Genomic DNA, 20,053 nt, shown 5'->3' on the forward strand with positions numbered 1-20,053 from the left:
TAGGCTGGTGGTGAGGAAAGTCCAGGACTGCCAGTGTGTGTTCAGATACCTGTAAGTATATTGATTGCTGCAGTGTGTGTTGTTGATGGTAAGAGTTCTGGTGATGTTGACTATGAACGCAACTGCATCTTGTATTTATTTAATAATTGTTTTGCAGTTATCTTGTAAATGTGAAAGCATTGTGACATGTGCAGCATTTTGGATGAAGTCGCTGCTCTTTGGACGGCCTCAGTGCTGCGTGTGTATAATGTAATTACCTCCATAGTGCTGCGTGCACCAGAATAGTTGCAGCTGTCAACCTTACGGTAAGTTGGTGGCAGAGCAGTGGGGAAGGCTAAAGTAACTGTGCGTGTGTGTGTGTAGATTAGATAAATGAAGATATAAATTATATAAACTGTATAATCTATTAATCAATTAATGTATTATTTTAAAATTCCCCTCTCGCCCCTGCAGACTGTCTATCCTTCCAGCTCAGATCCTCCACCAGAGGCCTGGGATCTTGAGGGTCCTGTGCAGTATCCTGCTGTTCAAGACAGAGATCTCGGATGTTGTTCCAGGATTTCCTGGTGCCACTCGCCTAGCTTGGGAGTCACTGCACCTAGTGCTCCGATTACCACTGGGACCACTGTTACCTTCACCCTCCACATCTTCTCTGAGCCCTTGGTACTTCTCAAGCTTCCCGTGTTCCCAGTTGTTACATGATAGAATCTCGATATCTTTCTGCAAAGGCACAAACTCTGCAAAAGCTGTCTTATCAATGCATCAATCAGCATAGCGTCTGTGTCTTTTCTAGACTTTGATCCTACAGTCCTGCTGCTGAATGCAGAGTCTGCATTCATTGCTAAACATGAAATTTCTCCTCAGGGTCATGCTTAGTGCACATGTCGCTGACGTCAGTGCTTATGGGCCTGATGGATTGTCTGGACAGAGCACCATTGGCAAAATCATCCTGCAAACTTTGACTGCAAATCTGTAGCTGACTGCTTACGGTTTCTAAATGCAGACAGTGTGTGGAAACGGTCTTCTTGTGGTGTCATGTTCCTCTGGTGTCAAGTTTGAAGTTGCCCTATAGCACAGGCCCTATCCACATCAGTTAAATGTAGCATGCTTGGAGCATATGATCGCTGCACCAGGGTTCATGCTCACAGAGATACTAAGTGGGCACCAATCAGGCACTGGATTGGTAGTACCTGGGGTACCTGAAGCTCAAAACAAGAGTCAATAGCAGAATAAGCTATTTGGCTTTGGCAGAGAAGATCTGGCAATTTTTTATGGGCATAATCCCCATTCTCACCTCTGCTGCTCAACGCAGGAATACATTCTCCTTACAAACATGGCCCCATTTAAGGGAAAATAAACAAACTTTCCAATAGCATAAGATTTATTGCCAAGTGTGACAGCAAAGAAATGATTGCTCAAATATAAGTTTCCTTACTTTATCTATGAAGTTTATATGTTTGTAAAAATAAAGTAAATCATCTGCTCTAAACAGGTTTAAATAGACTCAAGTTTGCTTTTAGAATTTTCTTGAAAACATGTTTTTGGGGTATTTTGCAAAACTGTAAGTTTCCTCAGTCACACACTTTTTTGACTTACAGATCTGGCATATTGATCTATCACAGGTTTGATAGCTTATCTCTGGACAGTCAGCTTAAAGAAGAATTTGCAAAGTTCAATGTATTTATTTTTTGACAGCCACAGCCGTGGCACATAAATTATTTTTATAAGACATTTATCACAGACTACAGACTGACAGGACTACGACAAACACGTTTTAGTTATCGTCCTTTTTAGTCGTCTAAAAAAATGTTAATATAAAAGCAAAGGTTTATCTGTTTTAAAGACACAGATAATTTAAGACACAATTACACAAGTAGATATTTCAAGAAGACATTCTAAGCAAACATTTAGGGGCTGTCGTGTCACATGTTGCTCCTCCTATCATGCGTTAGAGTCACCTTCCAGTAAGTTTCCAGGTCACTTACCCAGTATATGTACTTGGACTGGCACCAGTATGTTTTAGACACATACAACAAGAAAACTGTCTCCTCTGTTTATTTCAGCGGACTTTCACAATGGATGCCATAAAATGTGGAGGATTCTCGAAGGTGAAAGACGCTGATGAGGAAATTCAGACAATCTGTGATGAGGTGAGCTTCTTCACAACATTCAGACTCACATATTAAACAGACACATCAACTCTGTGCTCTGCATTTTATGTCATGTTTTACTTTTATTTTGTCCATACACAGGTTAAGTGTCAAGTAGAGGAAAAAAGAAATGAAGCATATGTCGTGTTCAAAGCTGTTCAGTACAAGAGTCAAGTGGTGCAAGGAATCAACTATGACATCAAGGTAACTGTGACATCAGACATGATAGTGATTATTAATGGAAGAAAATAAAGAAAGTGTTTATGGACTGAGTTACTTGTGAGATCCAGATGAGCTGTTGAGCAGATTGAAGATCTTCAGTGTTCAACAAGTACAAGTTTCCTCTGATTTGACTGCAGGTACATGTGGGAGGATCCAGCTACCTTCATCTGCGGGTCTGGAAGAAGCTTCCATGTTATGGAGGAGAAGCCGTAGTTACTGGCGTGGAAGACCATCATGACAAAGATCCCATCCAACCTTTTTAATGAGGTCACACTTTGTATTTCAGCTGCTCTCTGCCTCCAAGCTGCTGCCTCATGACATGTGCTGTTTTATTATCCTGAAAGAAAAAACTGCAATAATGCTCCTTCAAAAGTTAAAGTTATAATCAATATATTTTAAAAAATCTTTATTTCTAGACATATAGCACTGACTGGTGAAAGAAACTCCGTCCCGGGTCTGGTCCGTGGATCGGGTTTCCCCGAGGCGTGGGCGTCTATAAGCAGAGTTTTGTCTTTACCCTATAAGATTCAAAATTATTAAGTAACACTCAGCAATATATTCTCAAGTAGCACTCAGATATGCCGTCAGCGGGTTAGTTACGACGGCGGGAGCAGTTAGGAGAACAAAATGATACAGAGACTGTTCAGGTTGCCTTCCCAAAATCAACTCAAAGTTTTATTCTTTTGTGCAGCAGTATTTATAGGCAGAAAGTTCGTGTGTCAACAAGTTTCAAGTTAAAACCATATAAGGAAGGTCCCCCAGCTCTGAAAGAGGTCTTCTACAATTGTATCTCAACATACCTTTGACAGGTCCGTTAAACACTAGACAGTTAGAATCCTTTGTTCTACAATTGCAGTAAGATGCACTATCAAGGCCTATAAATCTTATACAGAGGTCTCCTACATCCGTGAGTTCTGACACAACCCAGATGGTCTTCACATAAACATCTTCTGCAAGGGAGTGATAAGTAAAAGAGTGATTTGTTGGTGTTTTCCCTCCAACCTTAGTATCTACTTTCACACCATAAAATCTTGAGTTGACAAAGCAAGAGAAAATGACGGTTAACATAAAGAGCCTTGTTGAGTCACAGAATCTTCTGTCTAATATCATCAAAAAAGTACCCAGTAAATGCTCCCATAATACTAAAATATCTAACAGTTCCCTTCTTTATTATCACACAATAATAACACAATATAAAGGCAAAATGTAATAACATAATCTAAAGGAAAATGTAACTTGTCCTCCGAGCAAGCTTGATATCAAAATTCTAAGGAAAAAAAAACCAAAAAAAAAAAAAAACTTCATTCCCTTCTTGGATAACGGAGTAATTCACAACCTAATGCTCAATATATACATCAGGATCATCATTGGCGACATCTGGCACATCATCTGGGTCAGTTTTTGTCAATTTCAAATACGTTGAGGCAGCTGTACTACTAGCTATACGGGTCATCATTGAGCATATATATGGCATCACATAACAGGCAATAATCATCAAAAACAAAATAATACATACTGTTACAAAGGCTACAATTAGTTCCTTCCATCTTCCAAACATGTCCTGTAACCACTTGTCTAGCCACTGACCATGACCTGCATTGGTTCTCAGTTCTATCTGCAATGTTTTAAGTTTATTCATAGCTTGTGTGAATGAACCATTAGGGGCAGTATTATTGGGAATGAAGGTACAGCATACATCTCCAAACATAGCACAGACACCTCCTTTCTCAGCTAACAGCATATCTAAGACCATTCTATTTTGCATGGTCATTAAAGAGGTAGCAGACATCTGTTCTCCTAGGGCTGTAAGGGCCGTATTGGTCAGATTAATATATTTTTGCTGATGGTAATAAACATAATTAATCCAGGCTACATTTTTGTTTATCTGCACCCACGGTAATATTGAGGCAAACCCTGCAGAGGTTTCTCCTTGTGCCTTTAATTCATTTGGTATCCCGCGTGGAACTCCTATAGCATCTATGTAAACGTCATGTGAGTAAGCGGAGCGTTTTGTACGTCTGCTGGATACAGGCAGATCTGAGGTTTGTTGTATTAGTAGTTCTTGGGCTAAAGTTACTAGACCACAGGTACCGGTCCAATTAACAGGTAAGGCTAATCTAAGAGTATTGTTGCACAACCAATAACCGTTAGGGATTGCTCTAGTTAGGCGCGTGACCATGTGTGATTTAACTAACTTCCCCCAGTCAGTGTCATATAATACACCCTCTGGGGGAACAATGATCGATTCTCCGCTCGAACTTGAACTGTGTGTGTGTTCCTCCAGATATGATAAAACTTCAGCCACAGAGACAGCTAGCCATGTCTCATTGCAGCGTGCACCTGGGGAGTCAGAGAAGAATGTATAGTTATCCTTTGTATAATCTATGTGGGTGTCTGGGCCAGTTAACTTTAGTCTGCGCAGACATATCATACTAGTATTAAAATGGAGAGGGATCTGTCCTAAGGGCAGTGAGGGTTTTAACCTATTCTTGGGGCGTTTCATTGGGGCGCAGGTCCCTGCAGTGTCATTAGACAACTTCAATAATTCGCCTAATGGAGTCTCAGGGTTAGTTGGTGTGTGTGTGTGTCTAAGTAGGCAGTCGAGAGGGCTCAGAGTCAACTGTAAAGTGTCTTTGAGGAGAGCATTATCTCCGTCGATTTTCTCTAGTCCCTCAGTGAGGGGGAAACCGGATATGGGGTATCCTACTATTACCTGTTCTGGATTGCCCTTTGAACAGACATAACAGTTACTGGTTCCTAAATCACGAGCGGCTGTTCTGGCATTTTCATACCAGGAGTTAACTCCTGCTGTAGGGGGTGCATAAAATGGTTTATTAGTGCCATCTGTGTTGCTATTTACTGATTTTAGGGAACGTGAGGAGCGTACTAGGTGGGTGTCTTGCCAAATGGAGCATGAGGTATTGTCAGCAAAATACGACCTGCAAAAATGTGAACATGGTTGCAGTCTACAATACAAAATAGCAAAGAAAAATCCTAAAGTTAATGCGATAGATATGATAAATAACCTAAATATATAAGAAAAAACACAGTTCTTCAGTCGTCTCCTGGCCTGGTCCCAGGTTCGAGAGACATCGAATAAGCGTCGTATGATGACAATGGGCATTTCATTTTCTCCATTATCAGGATGGAATGAGTCTTGCTTTATCAGATTAGACATCATGTGGTACTCTCGGCTTTCTGTTCCTGCTGGATGTTCGAGTACCTTGTTGTTGTTCATGTGGAGGATCAAAGAGCTCTCTGAGTCTTGGCTCTTTCAGGCGTTGTGTGTTAATCAGTGATTGCGTGTGTGTATGTATATTGGCTCCGGGCGCTGGCTCGCCTGAGTCATCGTCTGCTTGATCCGATGCCTGAGATGGTTCAGTGGGGCTGCTCTTAACCCTGCTGGCGTGTATCCACTGCGGTTGTCCGTCTGTAAGGATGCTGGTTCTCGTCACTGCAAGTACAGTCTGGGGGCTGGAATACACGACCTCCCCGGGTGTCCTTGGTTTTAGCGACTTCACCAACACCACGTCTCCTGTTTTCCACGGATGGGTTGGATCTGTAGAAGGGAGAGGCTGAGAGAGTTTCTGATAGTTATTATTCAGTGTTTCTACCAGATTGTGAACATAGTCGGACAATGCAGTGTCTACATCCCCTTCCAATAGCGGTGCCCCTCTGGAGGCTGACCATGGTGTTGGAAATGGTCTTCCCATGATTATTTCAAATGGAGATAATTTGGTTGCTGCGGATGGAGTCATTCTAATCTCGCAGAGGACTTGAGGAAGTAATTTGACCCAGGTCATTCCTGTTTCTATCATTGCTTTAGTCAGGCGATTTTTTATGGTCCTATTCATTCTTTCTACAACTCCTGAACTCTGAGGGTGGTATGGCACATGATATTTCCAGTCTATTCCTAGAGTTTTAGCACACTTTTGAATTACTTCTGATGTGAATGAAGGTCCTCTATCACTGTTAATTTGGTGAGGTATTCCGAATCTGGGTATTATTTCATTGCACAACTTTTGACAGACTACTTCTGCAGTTTCTTTTGATGTTGGGTAAGCTTCTACCCATTTACTAAATTGATCCACTATTACCAGTAAGTACTTGATGCTTCCTTGTGCTGGCATATGTGTAAAATCAATTTGTAATGTATGAAATGGAAAATCTGGTTGTGGTAAATGCTGATGTTTTGCTTTTGGTCTCCCTACATTAGTTCGTGCACATGTTAGACAGGTTGCTAATATGCTTTTTACTGCATGTGATGTTTTCTCAATAACAAATCTTGATTTTATTGCCCCTATTACCCCTCTTTGTCCGACATGACTCACACCGTGAAAATGTCGGACAAGGACTGGCAGCAGGGAAGATGGGAGGGCAATCAAACCCTCAAGATTTTTGTATAGGCCATCCCTGTCATCTAAGGTACAGTCATTATCCTCCCAATAGGTGTAATCAGATGCAGAGGCCTGCTCTTGTATAAATTTTAAATCAAAATTTGTTTCTAAATAGTCTGGGAGTGTAACAAGTGGCAGCTGTAGGGGCACAGATAATACTTCCTGTGGAGGTGGGAGCTGTGACACAGCTGCAGCCTTGGCAGTCACGTCTGGTAGGGCATTACCTGCTGCTTCGTCTGTGTCAGCTGTACTGTGTCCTTTCGTTTTAACGACTGCAACGGCCGATGGCAGCTGTATAGCCTGCAAAAGTGTTTGAACAAGATCAGAATTAGCGATCGGTTTTCCGTCACTTTCTTTTAAGCTGGTTGGATCAGAATGCTGACGTTGTGTGCGTGCAGCTGCTGCAGCAACTATTAATTCGGTCTCATCTTTGTAAGGCGGTGGGGCCGTAGGCTGAACGGCTGGGCATGCAAGACTAGCTTTTCCTGTGGTAGATTTATGTTCTATGCTAGAGCCTGCACTAGCTTTATTTGATGTTAAAGCATCTACACCTGGTTCCGGTCCCTTTTTCCATAGTGGTGACATTCGATGTATCACGTCGCGGCATTCTATCATATATTTTCTATAGGACTTTTTAAGCAGACTACTTTTCTTATCGCAAATGGTATTCAACAGGGCTGTGCAGAGAGGTTTAAAGGGGCGGGTGCTCAAAGTTAAAAAGGGGCACATTGAACCAGGCTGAATAACAACAACACACATTCATCAAGAATCTAATATGGGCAACAAGGCAAAGCAAACATAGCCGATGCTTTACCTGATGGGTACAATGTTGCTGTTGAGGGGTTGCTGCTGATGGTGCTGGAGGGCAGGGCTGTGTTGATCTGAGACTGTAGACATTAAAAAGTCCATAGGAGAGATGGTAGCTGATTAAATGTCATGAGATAATAACAAAATGCAAAGATTGGTGACAGCGCTTGGAACCATAAGGCAACAAAAAACTGAGAAATAATTTAGGCTCTGCCTGTGAATCACTCTTTGCTTCTCTTCTTCCTTCCATCCCATCATTTCATATATCGCTCTCCACTTGCTGTCTATCTGAGAACAAGGCACAACTTGCTATTGCAATAAACTATAATCTAATTATCCACACCTAACAACTCCAGCACTTAATCTAAAATAAAATGATGACAGAAAAATGTTATAGCACTGCCTTTAGTAGCCTCACACAGCTCCTACTGTTTCCTCCTCATGTCCTTACCAGGCATGTCTGGACAATGTTATATCATGAGTAATAATTAAAAAAAATCCATATAAATAAAACACACACATGCACGCACACACAGTAACACTTTAGACCTTCTTCAGAATACTGTATATACTGTGGGCATCATGGTGCTGATCCAGAATCCTTACATTATTATTTATTACTAGACCTACAATAATAAAGCAATGAGGGGAAAAAAGTAATAAATATGAAATAATGTCATTATGATGACTCCATTTGTTTCACTATCCACTCTGTGCAGGGGCAAAGTTTATTACATTTTTAAACTGTAGAGATACAATCATTTTACTGTTGTAAAATCCAAATTTTGTCTTATTTAAAATATAAATCTAATATAATCTGCTTCTTAATGTATGTTCTTTAAAATACAGCGTGTGTTTTTAATATATTATAATTATAATGATGCATAATTATGTGGACATGCATATTAGATCGTTTTTTAGTAAAATATAATCCCTCCAGAAAGGCAGGAAAAGCCCTGTAACTTGCTTTAAAGCTAAATATGTTCCCTAAAACGGTGACAGAGCTACAGACCCATGACAGCCTTACACAGGTAGCCAGCAGCTATGACCAGCACTACTTGTGCAGTTAATAAAAGGACAGGTAATGTTTGTCGCGCTGTTGCACACACAGCACGCTCGTTTGTTTCAGTTCGTCAGTTGCAACAAGACAGCTTACCAACGTGTACGTAATAAGCTAATACTCCTGGGTGCTATACACTACAGTGTACGCTGTACACCTACTTACTGGTTTTGTCGCATCAGTCTGTGTCTCTGAGTTAACTCGTGTTTCTCCTACAGCTGCGGACCGGAAAAAGTGCGCGTGCTCTTTGTGAGCTCGTTCCCGGCTCGTAACCAGCGCGTTCTGCCGTCAAGGGCGATCATTGGTTAAATGTGAGCATGTGACTGATGCAAGCCAGAGCCTTTTATTTAGCAAAACTGTGATTAATAGTTAAATATTATTGTTGAGGGGCACAGACAGGACTCCGCACGCACACACACATTTAAAAAAATTATTTTTTTTAAAGTTGCCTCAACAAAAGGGCACCTTGGGCACCCATCAGGAAAGGGGCGGGTGCTCAAGCCCCTCAAGCCCCCCCCCCTCCTCTGCATGTGCCTGGTATTCAACATTTCTACCGACCTGTTTTCTGGCGATAATCGTTCGGGATAGGGCTCCAGAAATAAATTAGAATGCATTAAACTTACAGTTCTTAAGTTGTAGACAAAATAAGTCACATAAGCACTTCCACATGTTCTGGATACGTGATCATGGAAATCTTCACCGATTCGCGGACGTGGGTTACACGTAACCGGAAGTGGGAGTCGTACGGAGCCGTTATTTGTGACTTTATATATATATATTTTCGGTTTTACAGTTAATTTCGATTTTTCATTGGACCTGTCTGAGGTCTTTGAATTATTCTGACCCATGTTCAGTGATTTCCAGAGGGGTTTACACGCTTGAAGGATTTATGCTAGTATTTTTGCTGTGGCACAGCTGAGGTTTCAATTTATTGCTAGCAATTTTATCTTTTCTTTTGTTTTTGGTGAGCAGCTTCTCACTTAACGAGCAACTTCTCGCTTTTTTAGCATGCGTTTTCAAAACAACAGGCAACTTTCTGTGTCTTTCTGTTTTAATTTACTTAGTAAGTGGGTCACTGAGAAAGGTCTAACACAGTCTTATAAATAAATAAAAAGACACGTATTTACCTTCGTCGGCGTATCCCACTTCTGACACCAAAATTGAAAGAAACTCCGTCCCGGGTCTGGTCCGTGGATCGGGTTTCCCCGAGGCGTGGGCGTCTATAAGCAGAGTTTTGTCTTTACCCTATAAGATTCAAAATTATTAAGTAACACTCAGCAATATATTCTCAAGTAGCACTCAGATATGCCGTCAGCGGGTTAGTTACGACGTGGGGAGCAGTTAGGAGAACAAAATGATACAGAGACTGTTCAGGTTGCCTTCCCAAAATCAACTCAAAGTTTTATTCTTTTGTGCAGCAGTATTTATAGGCAGAAAGTTCGTGTGTCAACAAGTTAAAACCATATAAGGAAGGTCCCCCAGCTCTGAAAGACGCCTTCTACAATCATATCTCAACATACCTTTGACAGGTCCGTTAAACACTAGACAGTTAGAATCCTTTGTTCTACAATTGCAGTAAGATGCACTATCAAGGCCTATAAATCTTATACAGAGGTCTCCTACATCCGTGAGTTCTGACACAACCCAGATAGTCTTCACATAAACATCTTCTGCAAGGGAGTGATAAGTAAAAGCAGAAACGGCCCTAACCAATCTGGCGCCCTTGGCAAGATTTTAGGTGGCGCCCCCCTACATCAGCAGTGTAGTGTAATGTTGTAACAAATAATATTTCTATTAAATAAGCTTTACTTTGCATTTTAATTAACGTGGGATTATTTTTTTGTATTTAGAAATAATAGTACCAACTTTTTTTTTTTTCAACATTTGTGGCACTGGCGGGGCGCTCCCTGATGGACGGCGTCCATCGCATTTGCCTATACGGCCTATGCCACGGGCCGGCCCTGAGTAAAAGAGTGATTTGTTGGTGTTTTCCCTCCAACCTTAGTATCTACTTTCACACCATAAAATCTTGAGTTGACAAAGCAAGAGAAAATGACGGTTAACATAAAGAGCATTGTTGAGTCACAGAATCTTCTGTCTAATATCATCAAAAAAGTACCCAGTAAATGCTCCCATAATACTAAAATATCTAACAACTGGAGTTCATCATTTGAAGCATTAAAAGTTAAATTCTGCAAAAAACTAAATGATTGTGATTGTTGATTTCTTGCTAGTTATTAACTTCTGTTTTTACCATTATTGCAGCTTCTGATGATTTTTTTTTTATTTTCATATTTGTCCAGAGCTTCATCTATAATAACTGTAAGGTTAACAGTACTCTTGTCTGAATTATCTCTGTGTGTATGTGTGTGTGAGGGAAGACTCCCAAAAGTCCAACACATGTTATCCTATTTTTAGAGACATATTTGTGCAGCATATACAGAATCTAACCAAACATTAAAGAATTATTCAGGCTATTAATCTCTCTAATTTATTGTGTTTTACAATGATGGACATGGTCGTCCATACAGAAGATAATCAGTATTAAGACGTCAGCCACAGCTGAATTTCTTTGTAATCTTGAATTAGTCCCACTTATCCAGCAGATGTCCTTGTTATGTCTTCTACACATCTTGATCGTTTGTACATCTCCACCATGCTTTGACCGGATCATTCAGCCTTCCTTTATTTATTTAAATATATTAACTATTTAATCTAGTTGACCATCTTATAGTGGCCTTATTGCAACCTTCAACACATCATTTTCAGCTGTTTGTCTATACTGCATTTTTTTCCTTTAGTTTGTATCACTTTGTGGCTGTATTTTCGTCTCCCTATTTTTTATTTTGATGCTGTTTGCAGTCATTAAAATCTCTTTTTTAAAATTTTTTTTATTTTTGCATCTACCATTTCCGGCTCCAAATGTTAACTAGAAAAGAGTAATAATTAAGCAGAGCACCCTGAAACTCACTTAAAAGCATGTGAAGAGAAGATTCCCCCCCAGAAAAAAACTAAACAAAACAACAACAACTAGGGAACAGTAAAATCTAATCTCTACAGCCTTAAACGACAAATAATAGTAATAAAATAATATCTAAACCACAGAGAGGCGTGTACACTAGAGCAGGGGTGTCAAACTCCAGGCCTCCAGATCAGGGGTCCGTTCCTCGCTAAGTAAGTTAGCTGGATTTGATTGTTGACGATTTCGCGTGATCCTGGATCAGTCGGTTCCCCGAAGCTCATCCGGGACTTGCTGTCGTAGCAACAGAGCCGTAAGCGTAAACCTGCTCGGGAGCAGGTTTACTTTATGTAAACAGGATTAGATCGCGGCCACGCAGGTATGTCCGCTTCATTTATACGAAAGCAACAGCGATATTCCACCACTGTTTCACCATAAATAAATAACATCAATGTAACTAAAGATAATGCAGTACTTGATCCATTTATTGATTTCACACAGATACATACAGGTCATTTCCTAAAAAAGGGAAATGTACTATTAATCATTCTATTACATGTATGTGATTATTACAGATGTAATTCATATTTCAGAGTAGTAATTGTAAATTACTTCGTGTAATCAAGATGAGAGACCACGGCTATAAAAGCGAAGGTGGATTTGGGAAGCCTGTCGCAGCCATGTCCTGTCCGTTTACGCGAGCCACCCATTGCGGAAGGTGCAAGATTGATAAGGAGAGTTTTCAGAATTCAGCGTATATTGCGGGATAGACAGGATCCTTTAGCTCAGCGTGACAGTGTGCTCATAGAGAGATATCGATATTCCCGTGAGGGTATTATTCACTTAACCAACTTGTTGACGAAGGGGTGCAGGACCACCACCTGTCTTTTTTTTTGCTCTGCCCTTTTCTTGGTTGCTGTTATGAACAAACTAACAGCTTATTTCAGGGTCTCTTTCCAAGAGACTAAAAGCAATATAAGTGATGAATATTGCCATTCTGTAGAATATTCTTATATTTCACTTTTACTTGTTCCCATGTTCTAGTGGGTCCTGTTGTGGCTCTAATGTGAAAGGGGATATAATATAACATAATTTAACATAATCAGAAATCAGAAAGGGTTTTATTGCCAAATGTTGAGCAGGTTTACAACATTAGGAAATTGCTGCGGTGCTTCAGTGCAAACATACTGTCATAAATTGCGCTTATATAGACATGAAAAAAATAAAAGTAAGAATAAGAATTAAAAGTGCTACGTAGAAAGATATATACATGAGTGCAGGTGGTGATCAGTGCCGAAACATGGAATGATGCAATGAACACAGCGTAGGGTCATGTGTTAGTGGTGGGAACAGTCGTACGTTTATTGTTCATGTGTCCAACAGCAGAGGGGAAGAAACTGTTCTTATGGCGAGAGGTTCTGGTGCGAATGGACCGGAGCCTCCTGCCTGAGGGGAGCAGGTCAAACAGACTGTGTCCAGGGTGAGAAGGGTCAGCTGAGATCCGAGCTGCACGCCGCAGTGTCCTGGAGGTGTACAGGTCCTGCAGAGATGGGAGTCTACAGCCAATCACCTTCTCAGCAGAGCGCACAACACGCTGCAGTCTCTGTTTGTCCCTGATAGTGGCTCCAGCGTACCACACGGTGATGGAGGAGGTGAGGATGGACTCGATGATTGCAGTGTAGAATTGCATCATCGTCCGTGTTGGCAGGTTGAATTTCTTCAGCTGCCTCAGGAAGTACATCCTCTGCTGGGCTTTCTTGATGACGGAGGTGATGGTGGGCTCCCACTTCAGGTCCTGAGTGATGGTGGTACCCAGGAAGCGGAATGAGTGATGGGGGTGTCAGATGATGGGGGGGGGGGGGGGGGGGACTGTGTGCTTCTGGGCATTCAGAAGCACACACACACACACACACACACACACACACACACACACACACACACACACACACATATACATATATATATATATATATATATATATATATATATATACACATATATATATATATACATATATATAAATATATATACACATATATATATATACATATATATACATATATATATATATACATATATATACATGATATAAATATATTATATATAAATAAATAATATATATATTAATAATAAATATTTATATATTATATATATTTATTAATATTATATATTACTAAATACACATATATATATATACATTATATGTATTTTATATATATATATATCTACATATATATATACATATATTATTAATATATATTTATATATTATATATATATATTATATTATTATATATATATATATATACACATACTATATACATATAATAACACTTTATATATATATTATATATATATCATATATTATAATATATAAATATGTGATATATATATATAGTATATATATATATTTATATATTTATTATATATATATATTATAACATACTTACATATATATATATATATATATATATATATATATATATACACACACAACACACATACAATATTATATATACCATAATAATATACACACATATTAACATATATATACATATATATATTATAAACATATATATATTACATACATTAATAGGTAAATTAATATTATATTATATATGATGTATATACGTGTGGTCAAAAGTACATACACTTGTAAATGGCTCTATAATGGCTCTACGAGTGTCCGTTATTTAAAACTCTAATTTTTCTCTTGACTATAGTATCTTTATGGCAGTACCTGTATATATAACATTTCATTATATATGTAGCCATTTTTTGGGGTTGGTTAGCCATCCACAAGCTTCTGGTGAATCTTGACCACTCCTCTTGACAGAAATTAGTGCAGTTCAGTTAAATTTGATGGCTTTCTGACATGGACTTGTTTTCTTCAGCATTGTCCACATGTTTCAATGGGGTTTAAGTCAGGACTTTGGAAGGCCATTCTAAAACCCTTATTCTAGCCTGACTTAGCCATTCCTTTACCACTTTTGATGTGTGTTTGGGATCATTGTTCCTGTTGGAACACCCAACTGTGCCCAAGACCCAACCTTCGTGCGTGATGATTTTAGTTATGTTGAAGAATGTGAAGGTAATCCTCCTTCTTCATTGTCCCATTTACTCTCTGTAAAGCACCAGTTCCATTGGCAGCAAAACAGCCCCACAGCATAATACTCCCACCACCATGCTTGATTGTAGGCATGGTGTTCTTGGGGTTAAAGGCCTCACCTTTTCTCCTCCAAACATATCGCTGGGCATTGTGGCCAAAAAGCTCGATTTTTGTTTCGTCTGACCACAGAACTTTCCTCCAGAAGGTCTTATCTTTGTCCATGTGATCAGCAGCAAACTTCAGTCGAACCTTAAGGTGCCGCTTTTGGAGCAAGGGCTTCCTTCTTGCACGGCAGCCTCTCAGTCCATGGAGATGCAAAACACGTATGACTGTGGACAATAACACCTGTGTTCCAGCAGCTTCTAATTCTTGGCAGATCTGCTTTTTGGTGATTCTTGGTTGCTCTTCACCCTCCTGACCAATTTTCTCTCAGCAGCAGGTGATAGCTTGCGTTTCTTCCTGATTCTTGGCAGTGGACGAAACAGTGCCATGCACTTTATACTTACAAACAATTGTTTGCACTGTTGCTCTTGGACATGCAGCTGCTTTTGAAATGGCCCCAAGTGACTTTCCTGACTTGTTCAAGTTAATAATTCGCTTTTTCAGATCCATGCTAAGCTCCTTGACTTTCCCATTGTAGCGTTTTGTGGGCGTTTGTATCCAATTGAGCCCTATTTTAACTGGCCTAAGAGAAGTCAGCAGCTGTAGTCACTCATAATCACTCATAAGAAGTTAAGAGGCCATGCTATGAAGCTCAGTTCACTGACAACTTTGTAAGTCACCAAAATTGCTAATTCATGTTGCTGTATGTATATTTTTGACCCAGCAGATGTGATCACTTTTTTCTGTTAAACCCATAATAAAGTCATAAAAGAACCAAACTTCATGAATGTTTTTTGTGACAAAGAAGTATCTGTTCCAATCACTCTATCAGAGAAAAATTAGAGTTTTAGAAATAACGGGACACTCGGTAGAGCCATTATATTATATTCTTTACAAGTGTATGTAAACTTTTGACCACAACTGTGTATATATATATATATATATATATACACATATATATATATATACACACATATATATATATATATACACACACATATATATACACACACACATATATACACACACACATATATATACACACACACATATATATACACACACACACATATATATATGTTTTACGACACCCAGTGATCTCACATTACTTCATCCAGCTGTACTAATCCTCAACAGCAGGTGTGTTCGGGGAACCGGAATAGCGAGCTCAGAGTTAGCGCGATGATTTGGTCTTGGATGTACATATGGATGTGTCATTTGATCTTGGATGTAGTAAGCGACGTACGAAGAACGGACCCCTGGTGTCCTGCAAGATTTAAATATCATCCTGGATCAACACACCTGAAACAAATGAATAGTTCATTACCAGGCTTCTGGAGAACGTCAAGACATGTTGAGGAGGTAATTCAGCCATTTAAATCAGCTGTGATGGATCAAGGACACATCAAAAACCTGCAGGACACCGGCCCTTGAGGCCTGGAGTTTGACACCTGTGCACTAGAGGTAGTTGGATCAATACCAACTCTAGTATTGGTATCTGATCGATACTAGCTCATTAGAATCAATACTTTGTTTCTATCTCCTTAAGCTCAGTTGGTATAATTGTATTAAATAAATAAAATTTTTGGAGATTTGGAAAGGCTGAGGTTCAGGTATCAGAAGTAGGATAACCGGAAAGGAAGAGCTAAAAGCAGTACTCAGGCTGTGATTCATGTGTGATCCTTTCCAATATTTCAATCACAGCTCACACCCTGTATTTTCACTTCCCGGCAGACTCAAGAGTATTTTGTCATACGCCCCGACAAACCCACACATGCGGTAAAAATGTGGGCAAAAGTTATTATTTTCTTGTGCTAGTCTAAGTGTGCTTGTTTTGTTTTTGATTTTTACCACCCCCTTGTTCTTGAGCTGATGGTACGGTTCAAAATGCGAAGTCATATGACTGGCTGTTGTGTTATTTGGTTTTTCACATGATCGTTTACAAATACTGTACCAACAAACACCCATCTTCCTCTGCGCTGGTCCACAATGCAGAGTCTTGTGAATTGGCGTGTGTTTATTAGCTTTTTGGTCATTTTTTACCAACAAAATGTTGTCGAAGTGGAAATGTGCGGAGGGCTGACCGAGGTGGAGCAGGCTGATGAAGCAGTTCAGAAGATCTGTGATGCAGTGAGTAGAAACGGGAGATTTTTACACTCACACACAGGGCCTGTCATTCATATTGATTTTGCTGTCATTGTTATTCAGATGAAGCCTCTCGCAGAGCAGAAAACCGGGAGAAACTTCGAGGTTTTCACTGCAGAGAACTACAAAACACAGGTCGTAGCTGGGACCAACTACTTCATTAAGGTAATGTTTGTAATGCAAGCAGTGAGCAGTGGCAACACTGCAAAGCTCTGAGGTCTTGCATGCAATAAAATATAATTAAAAAGAGCATTGATTGATAATGTGATCTGTCAGGTGAAAACTAAAGCAATGATCAGTGGGGGGGGTTTCAGTTACTATCTCTTCACATATGTAGTGATTTTAAAAGAAGGTGTGTGCAAACCTTTAACTGTTATTGATTTTCTAGCTTCATAGCTGAGGCTTTCAATCATTGTTTCCACACAAATTTCACAAATTCCACACAAAGTGCACCTCACACTCCTGGTGTGGCACAGGACGAGCATTTCCGGTTTTTCCAGTTCTTGTGAATGATCGCTTGTCACACACAACGCACACTAGGGGCGGGGGTGTTGAACTGCAGGCCTCGAGGGCTGGTGTCCTGCAGGTTTTAGATATCACCCTGTTTCAACATACCTGAATCAAATGATTAGTTCATTACCAGGCTTCTGGAGAACTTCAGGACATGTTGAGGAGGTAATTTAGACCCTCGAGGCCTGGAGTTCAACACCTGTGCACTAGGGCTTAAATAAAGAAGCATAAGCACATATTTACTTCATAAACTCTGTCAGCCATGAACAGAGCTCAACAAATGTTCTGTTTGTGAACACTACAACAATCAGGCACTCTATATATGAAGATGTGGATTCTCCTTTTCCATGCATGTTGTTTGGCCCACAGCTGTGGCTTACATTGATAAAATAAAATGATCAGGATTACTTCTATGTGCACATCAAGCATCTCCTTTAACTTTCCTTGCAGGTCTATGTGGGAGGAAACGAATATGTTCACCTCCGTGTTTATGAGAAACTCCCGGCTTATGGAGGAACGCTTGAGCTGACTGATCTGCAGCACCCCAAGACTCAGAATGACAGTATTGAGTACTTCTAATGGGACAATGAACCAGTGAAAGCATCAGTGCCTACAGCCTGTCCTCTCAATGTAATCCATTAATAACTTGCCTCTTCATGAGGGGAAAGCTTTCCTTGTTTACATATAATAACCAACTACAGATAATGGAAGGCAAAGGGAATCAGTTAAATACGAGGTGGGTGGAAAAGAATATAGCCGATTATTCAAATCACAGCAGAAAAATAGTCCTTTCATGTTTGTCTGTTTTTTGTTTTTTGTTTTTTTTTTTGGAAGACTTATTTCTGGAATGTTTTACAAAAATTAAAAACTCTGCAATTTGCAGACTTTGTATATTAATGTGGTTCAAGTCTGCTTACTTATCAAAGAGGAGTGAAACGAGTGTGACTGTGTATGTGGGACGCATATGTGAACAGTGTATTTAAAGTGTAATTTATGTCGCATAGCTGTATAAATTTGGTCAGTTTTGGACGATGTAACAGAATTAATCATGAAGGTCTGATAACCTGATTTTGAGTTCTTTTAATATCATTTCAAAGGGTGTAATTTAAAAAAACAAACAAACAAAACAGTATTTCATTTGCTAAGGTATTTGTGACCAGATTTGAATTAAAAGTTGTGCTATGTACAGGGTGGGCCATTTATATGGATACACTGTAATAAAATGGGAATGGTTGGTGATATTAAAGTCCTGTTTGTGGCACATTAGTATATGTGATGGGGCAAATTCCTAAAGATGGGTGGTGACCATAGTGGCCATTTAGAAGTCGGCCATCTTGGATACAACTTTTGTTTCATCAATAAGAAGAGGGCCATGTGACACATCAAACTTATTGGTAATGTCACAAGGAAAACAATGGTGTGCTTGGGTTCAACATAACTTTATTCTTTCATGAGACTGCAACACCAGACTGCAGATGAGCTGCATACAGGGCTGGTTTGGGACAAAAAAAATCAGCCTTTTCCATTATAGGAAAAATCATAAAGCCTTTGAATGAAAAACTGTTGTGACAGTGATGTACACGGTTTTGATGGTATATATGTATCCATCAATCGTTTGTAAGATTGATAATTATTTTTTAAAAGCTAGATATTTTAAATGTGAATAAGGAAGAAAAGTATTTCTTTGTGCCCCCCTCTCCCTGTTAATGCCCTACCTGGCCCCCCTGGCCAAACTTTGCTAGACCGCCCCTGCACAGTTACCAGCTGTCAGATACGTAGAAAAAGGATCCTGGCAAAGTGAACGATAAACAAACAAGAGATAAACGCCGATCAGCTGATCATTGATCCGTTTCATGATTGAAGTAGCAAGGGGGGGGGGGGGGGGGGGGGGGGGGGGGGGGGGGGAGAAGAGGCAGGTGTGCCGCTCCAGCAGAAGCAGACGAGGAACAGGACACCGTGGAACACAGACCAACAGGCAGGAGAACACACAGGGCTTAAATACACACACCAGTAATCAGGGGATGAGAGACAGGAGGGCAACACACCTGGGAGAAATCAGAGCTGACGGGACAGGGGAAACGTAAATTGAACACACTCACATGAGTCGGGGACCTTCAGAATAAAACAGGAAACTCAGACACGGGGAACCAGACAAGACACTAAACTAAACAGACAGATTCAGAAGCAGACAGTGTGACGCCATAGACAGACAGAGGGAACACGGAAGTGGGACCAGGGCAGGCACAGAACAGAAACCTAATAAATGGCAAATCATAACGGAATACATAATCAGAATAAACAAAAGCATAAAGAAACACAAAACACTGAGTCGGCAGACTCAGGACCATGACATAATCATTCAGTGATTTAAAGAATGTGAACTTTTAATATTCATTTTTCTAATTTACATTTTAAACGTTTTCAGCTATTTTCCAACTTCTGCTGTGTGAACATCAGCTTTCAAAAGTTCTGCACTTTGGTTTTCAGGTTAAAAAGTCTGTATTTTCCAACTCATTCAACATTTTTAGCTTAATATTCATTAATTATTTCATTTCAGTGCATACATTCAGATTTCAGCATTCACACTGCAGTT

The 20,053-nt window shown here is 39.8% G+C and overlaps 3 protein-coding genes across 3 annotated transcripts; 2 read left to right on the plus strand and 1 right to left on the minus strand.

Moving 5' to 3' along the window:
- The first annotated feature begins 1,961 nt into the window (after positions 1-1,961).
- LOC113029023 (cystatin-B-like) lies at positions 1,962-4,240 on the plus strand. The gene is made up of 3 exons (XM_026179595.1): positions 1,962-2,150; positions 2,253-2,354; positions 2,510-4,240. Exons 1-3 carry the CDS (start codon positions 2,076-2,078, stop codon positions 2,633-2,635), a joined length of 303 nt encoding a protein of 100 aa, XP_026035380.1. The 5' UTR covers positions 1,962-2,075; the 3' UTR covers positions 2,636-4,240.
- Positions 4,241-4,310: 70 nt separating this feature from the next.
- LOC113029021 (protein NYNRIN-like) lies at positions 4,311-7,610 on the minus strand. Its single transcript, XM_026179593.1, has 2 exons — positions 7,584-7,610; positions 4,311-7,069 (listed from the first exon to the last, which is right to left on the minus strand). The coding sequence occupies exon 2, from the start codon at positions 6,500-6,502 to the stop codon at positions 5,543-5,545; it is 960 nt and encodes a 319-aa protein (XP_026035378.1). The 5' UTR covers positions 6,503-7,069; positions 7,584-7,610; the 3' UTR covers positions 4,311-5,542.
- An 8,653-nt stretch (positions 7,611-16,263) lies between these two features.
- On the plus strand, positions 16,264-18,357 carry LOC113029730 (cystatin-B-like). The gene is made up of 3 exons (XM_026180722.1): positions 16,264-16,935; positions 17,014-17,115; positions 17,911-18,357. Exons 1-3 carry the CDS (start codon positions 16,795-16,797, stop codon positions 18,037-18,039), a joined length of 372 nt encoding a protein of 123 aa, XP_026036507.1. The 5' UTR covers positions 16,264-16,794; the 3' UTR covers positions 18,040-18,357.
- The last annotated feature ends 1,696 nt before the right edge of the window (positions 18,358-20,053 follow it).

This window comes from Astatotilapia calliptera, chromosome 9 (genome assembly GCF_900246225.1).
Source record: "Astatotilapia calliptera chromosome 9, fAstCal1.2, whole genome shotgun sequence".
NCBI classification, from domain to species: Eukaryota; Metazoa; Chordata; class Actinopteri; order Cichliformes; family Cichlidae; genus Astatotilapia; species Astatotilapia calliptera.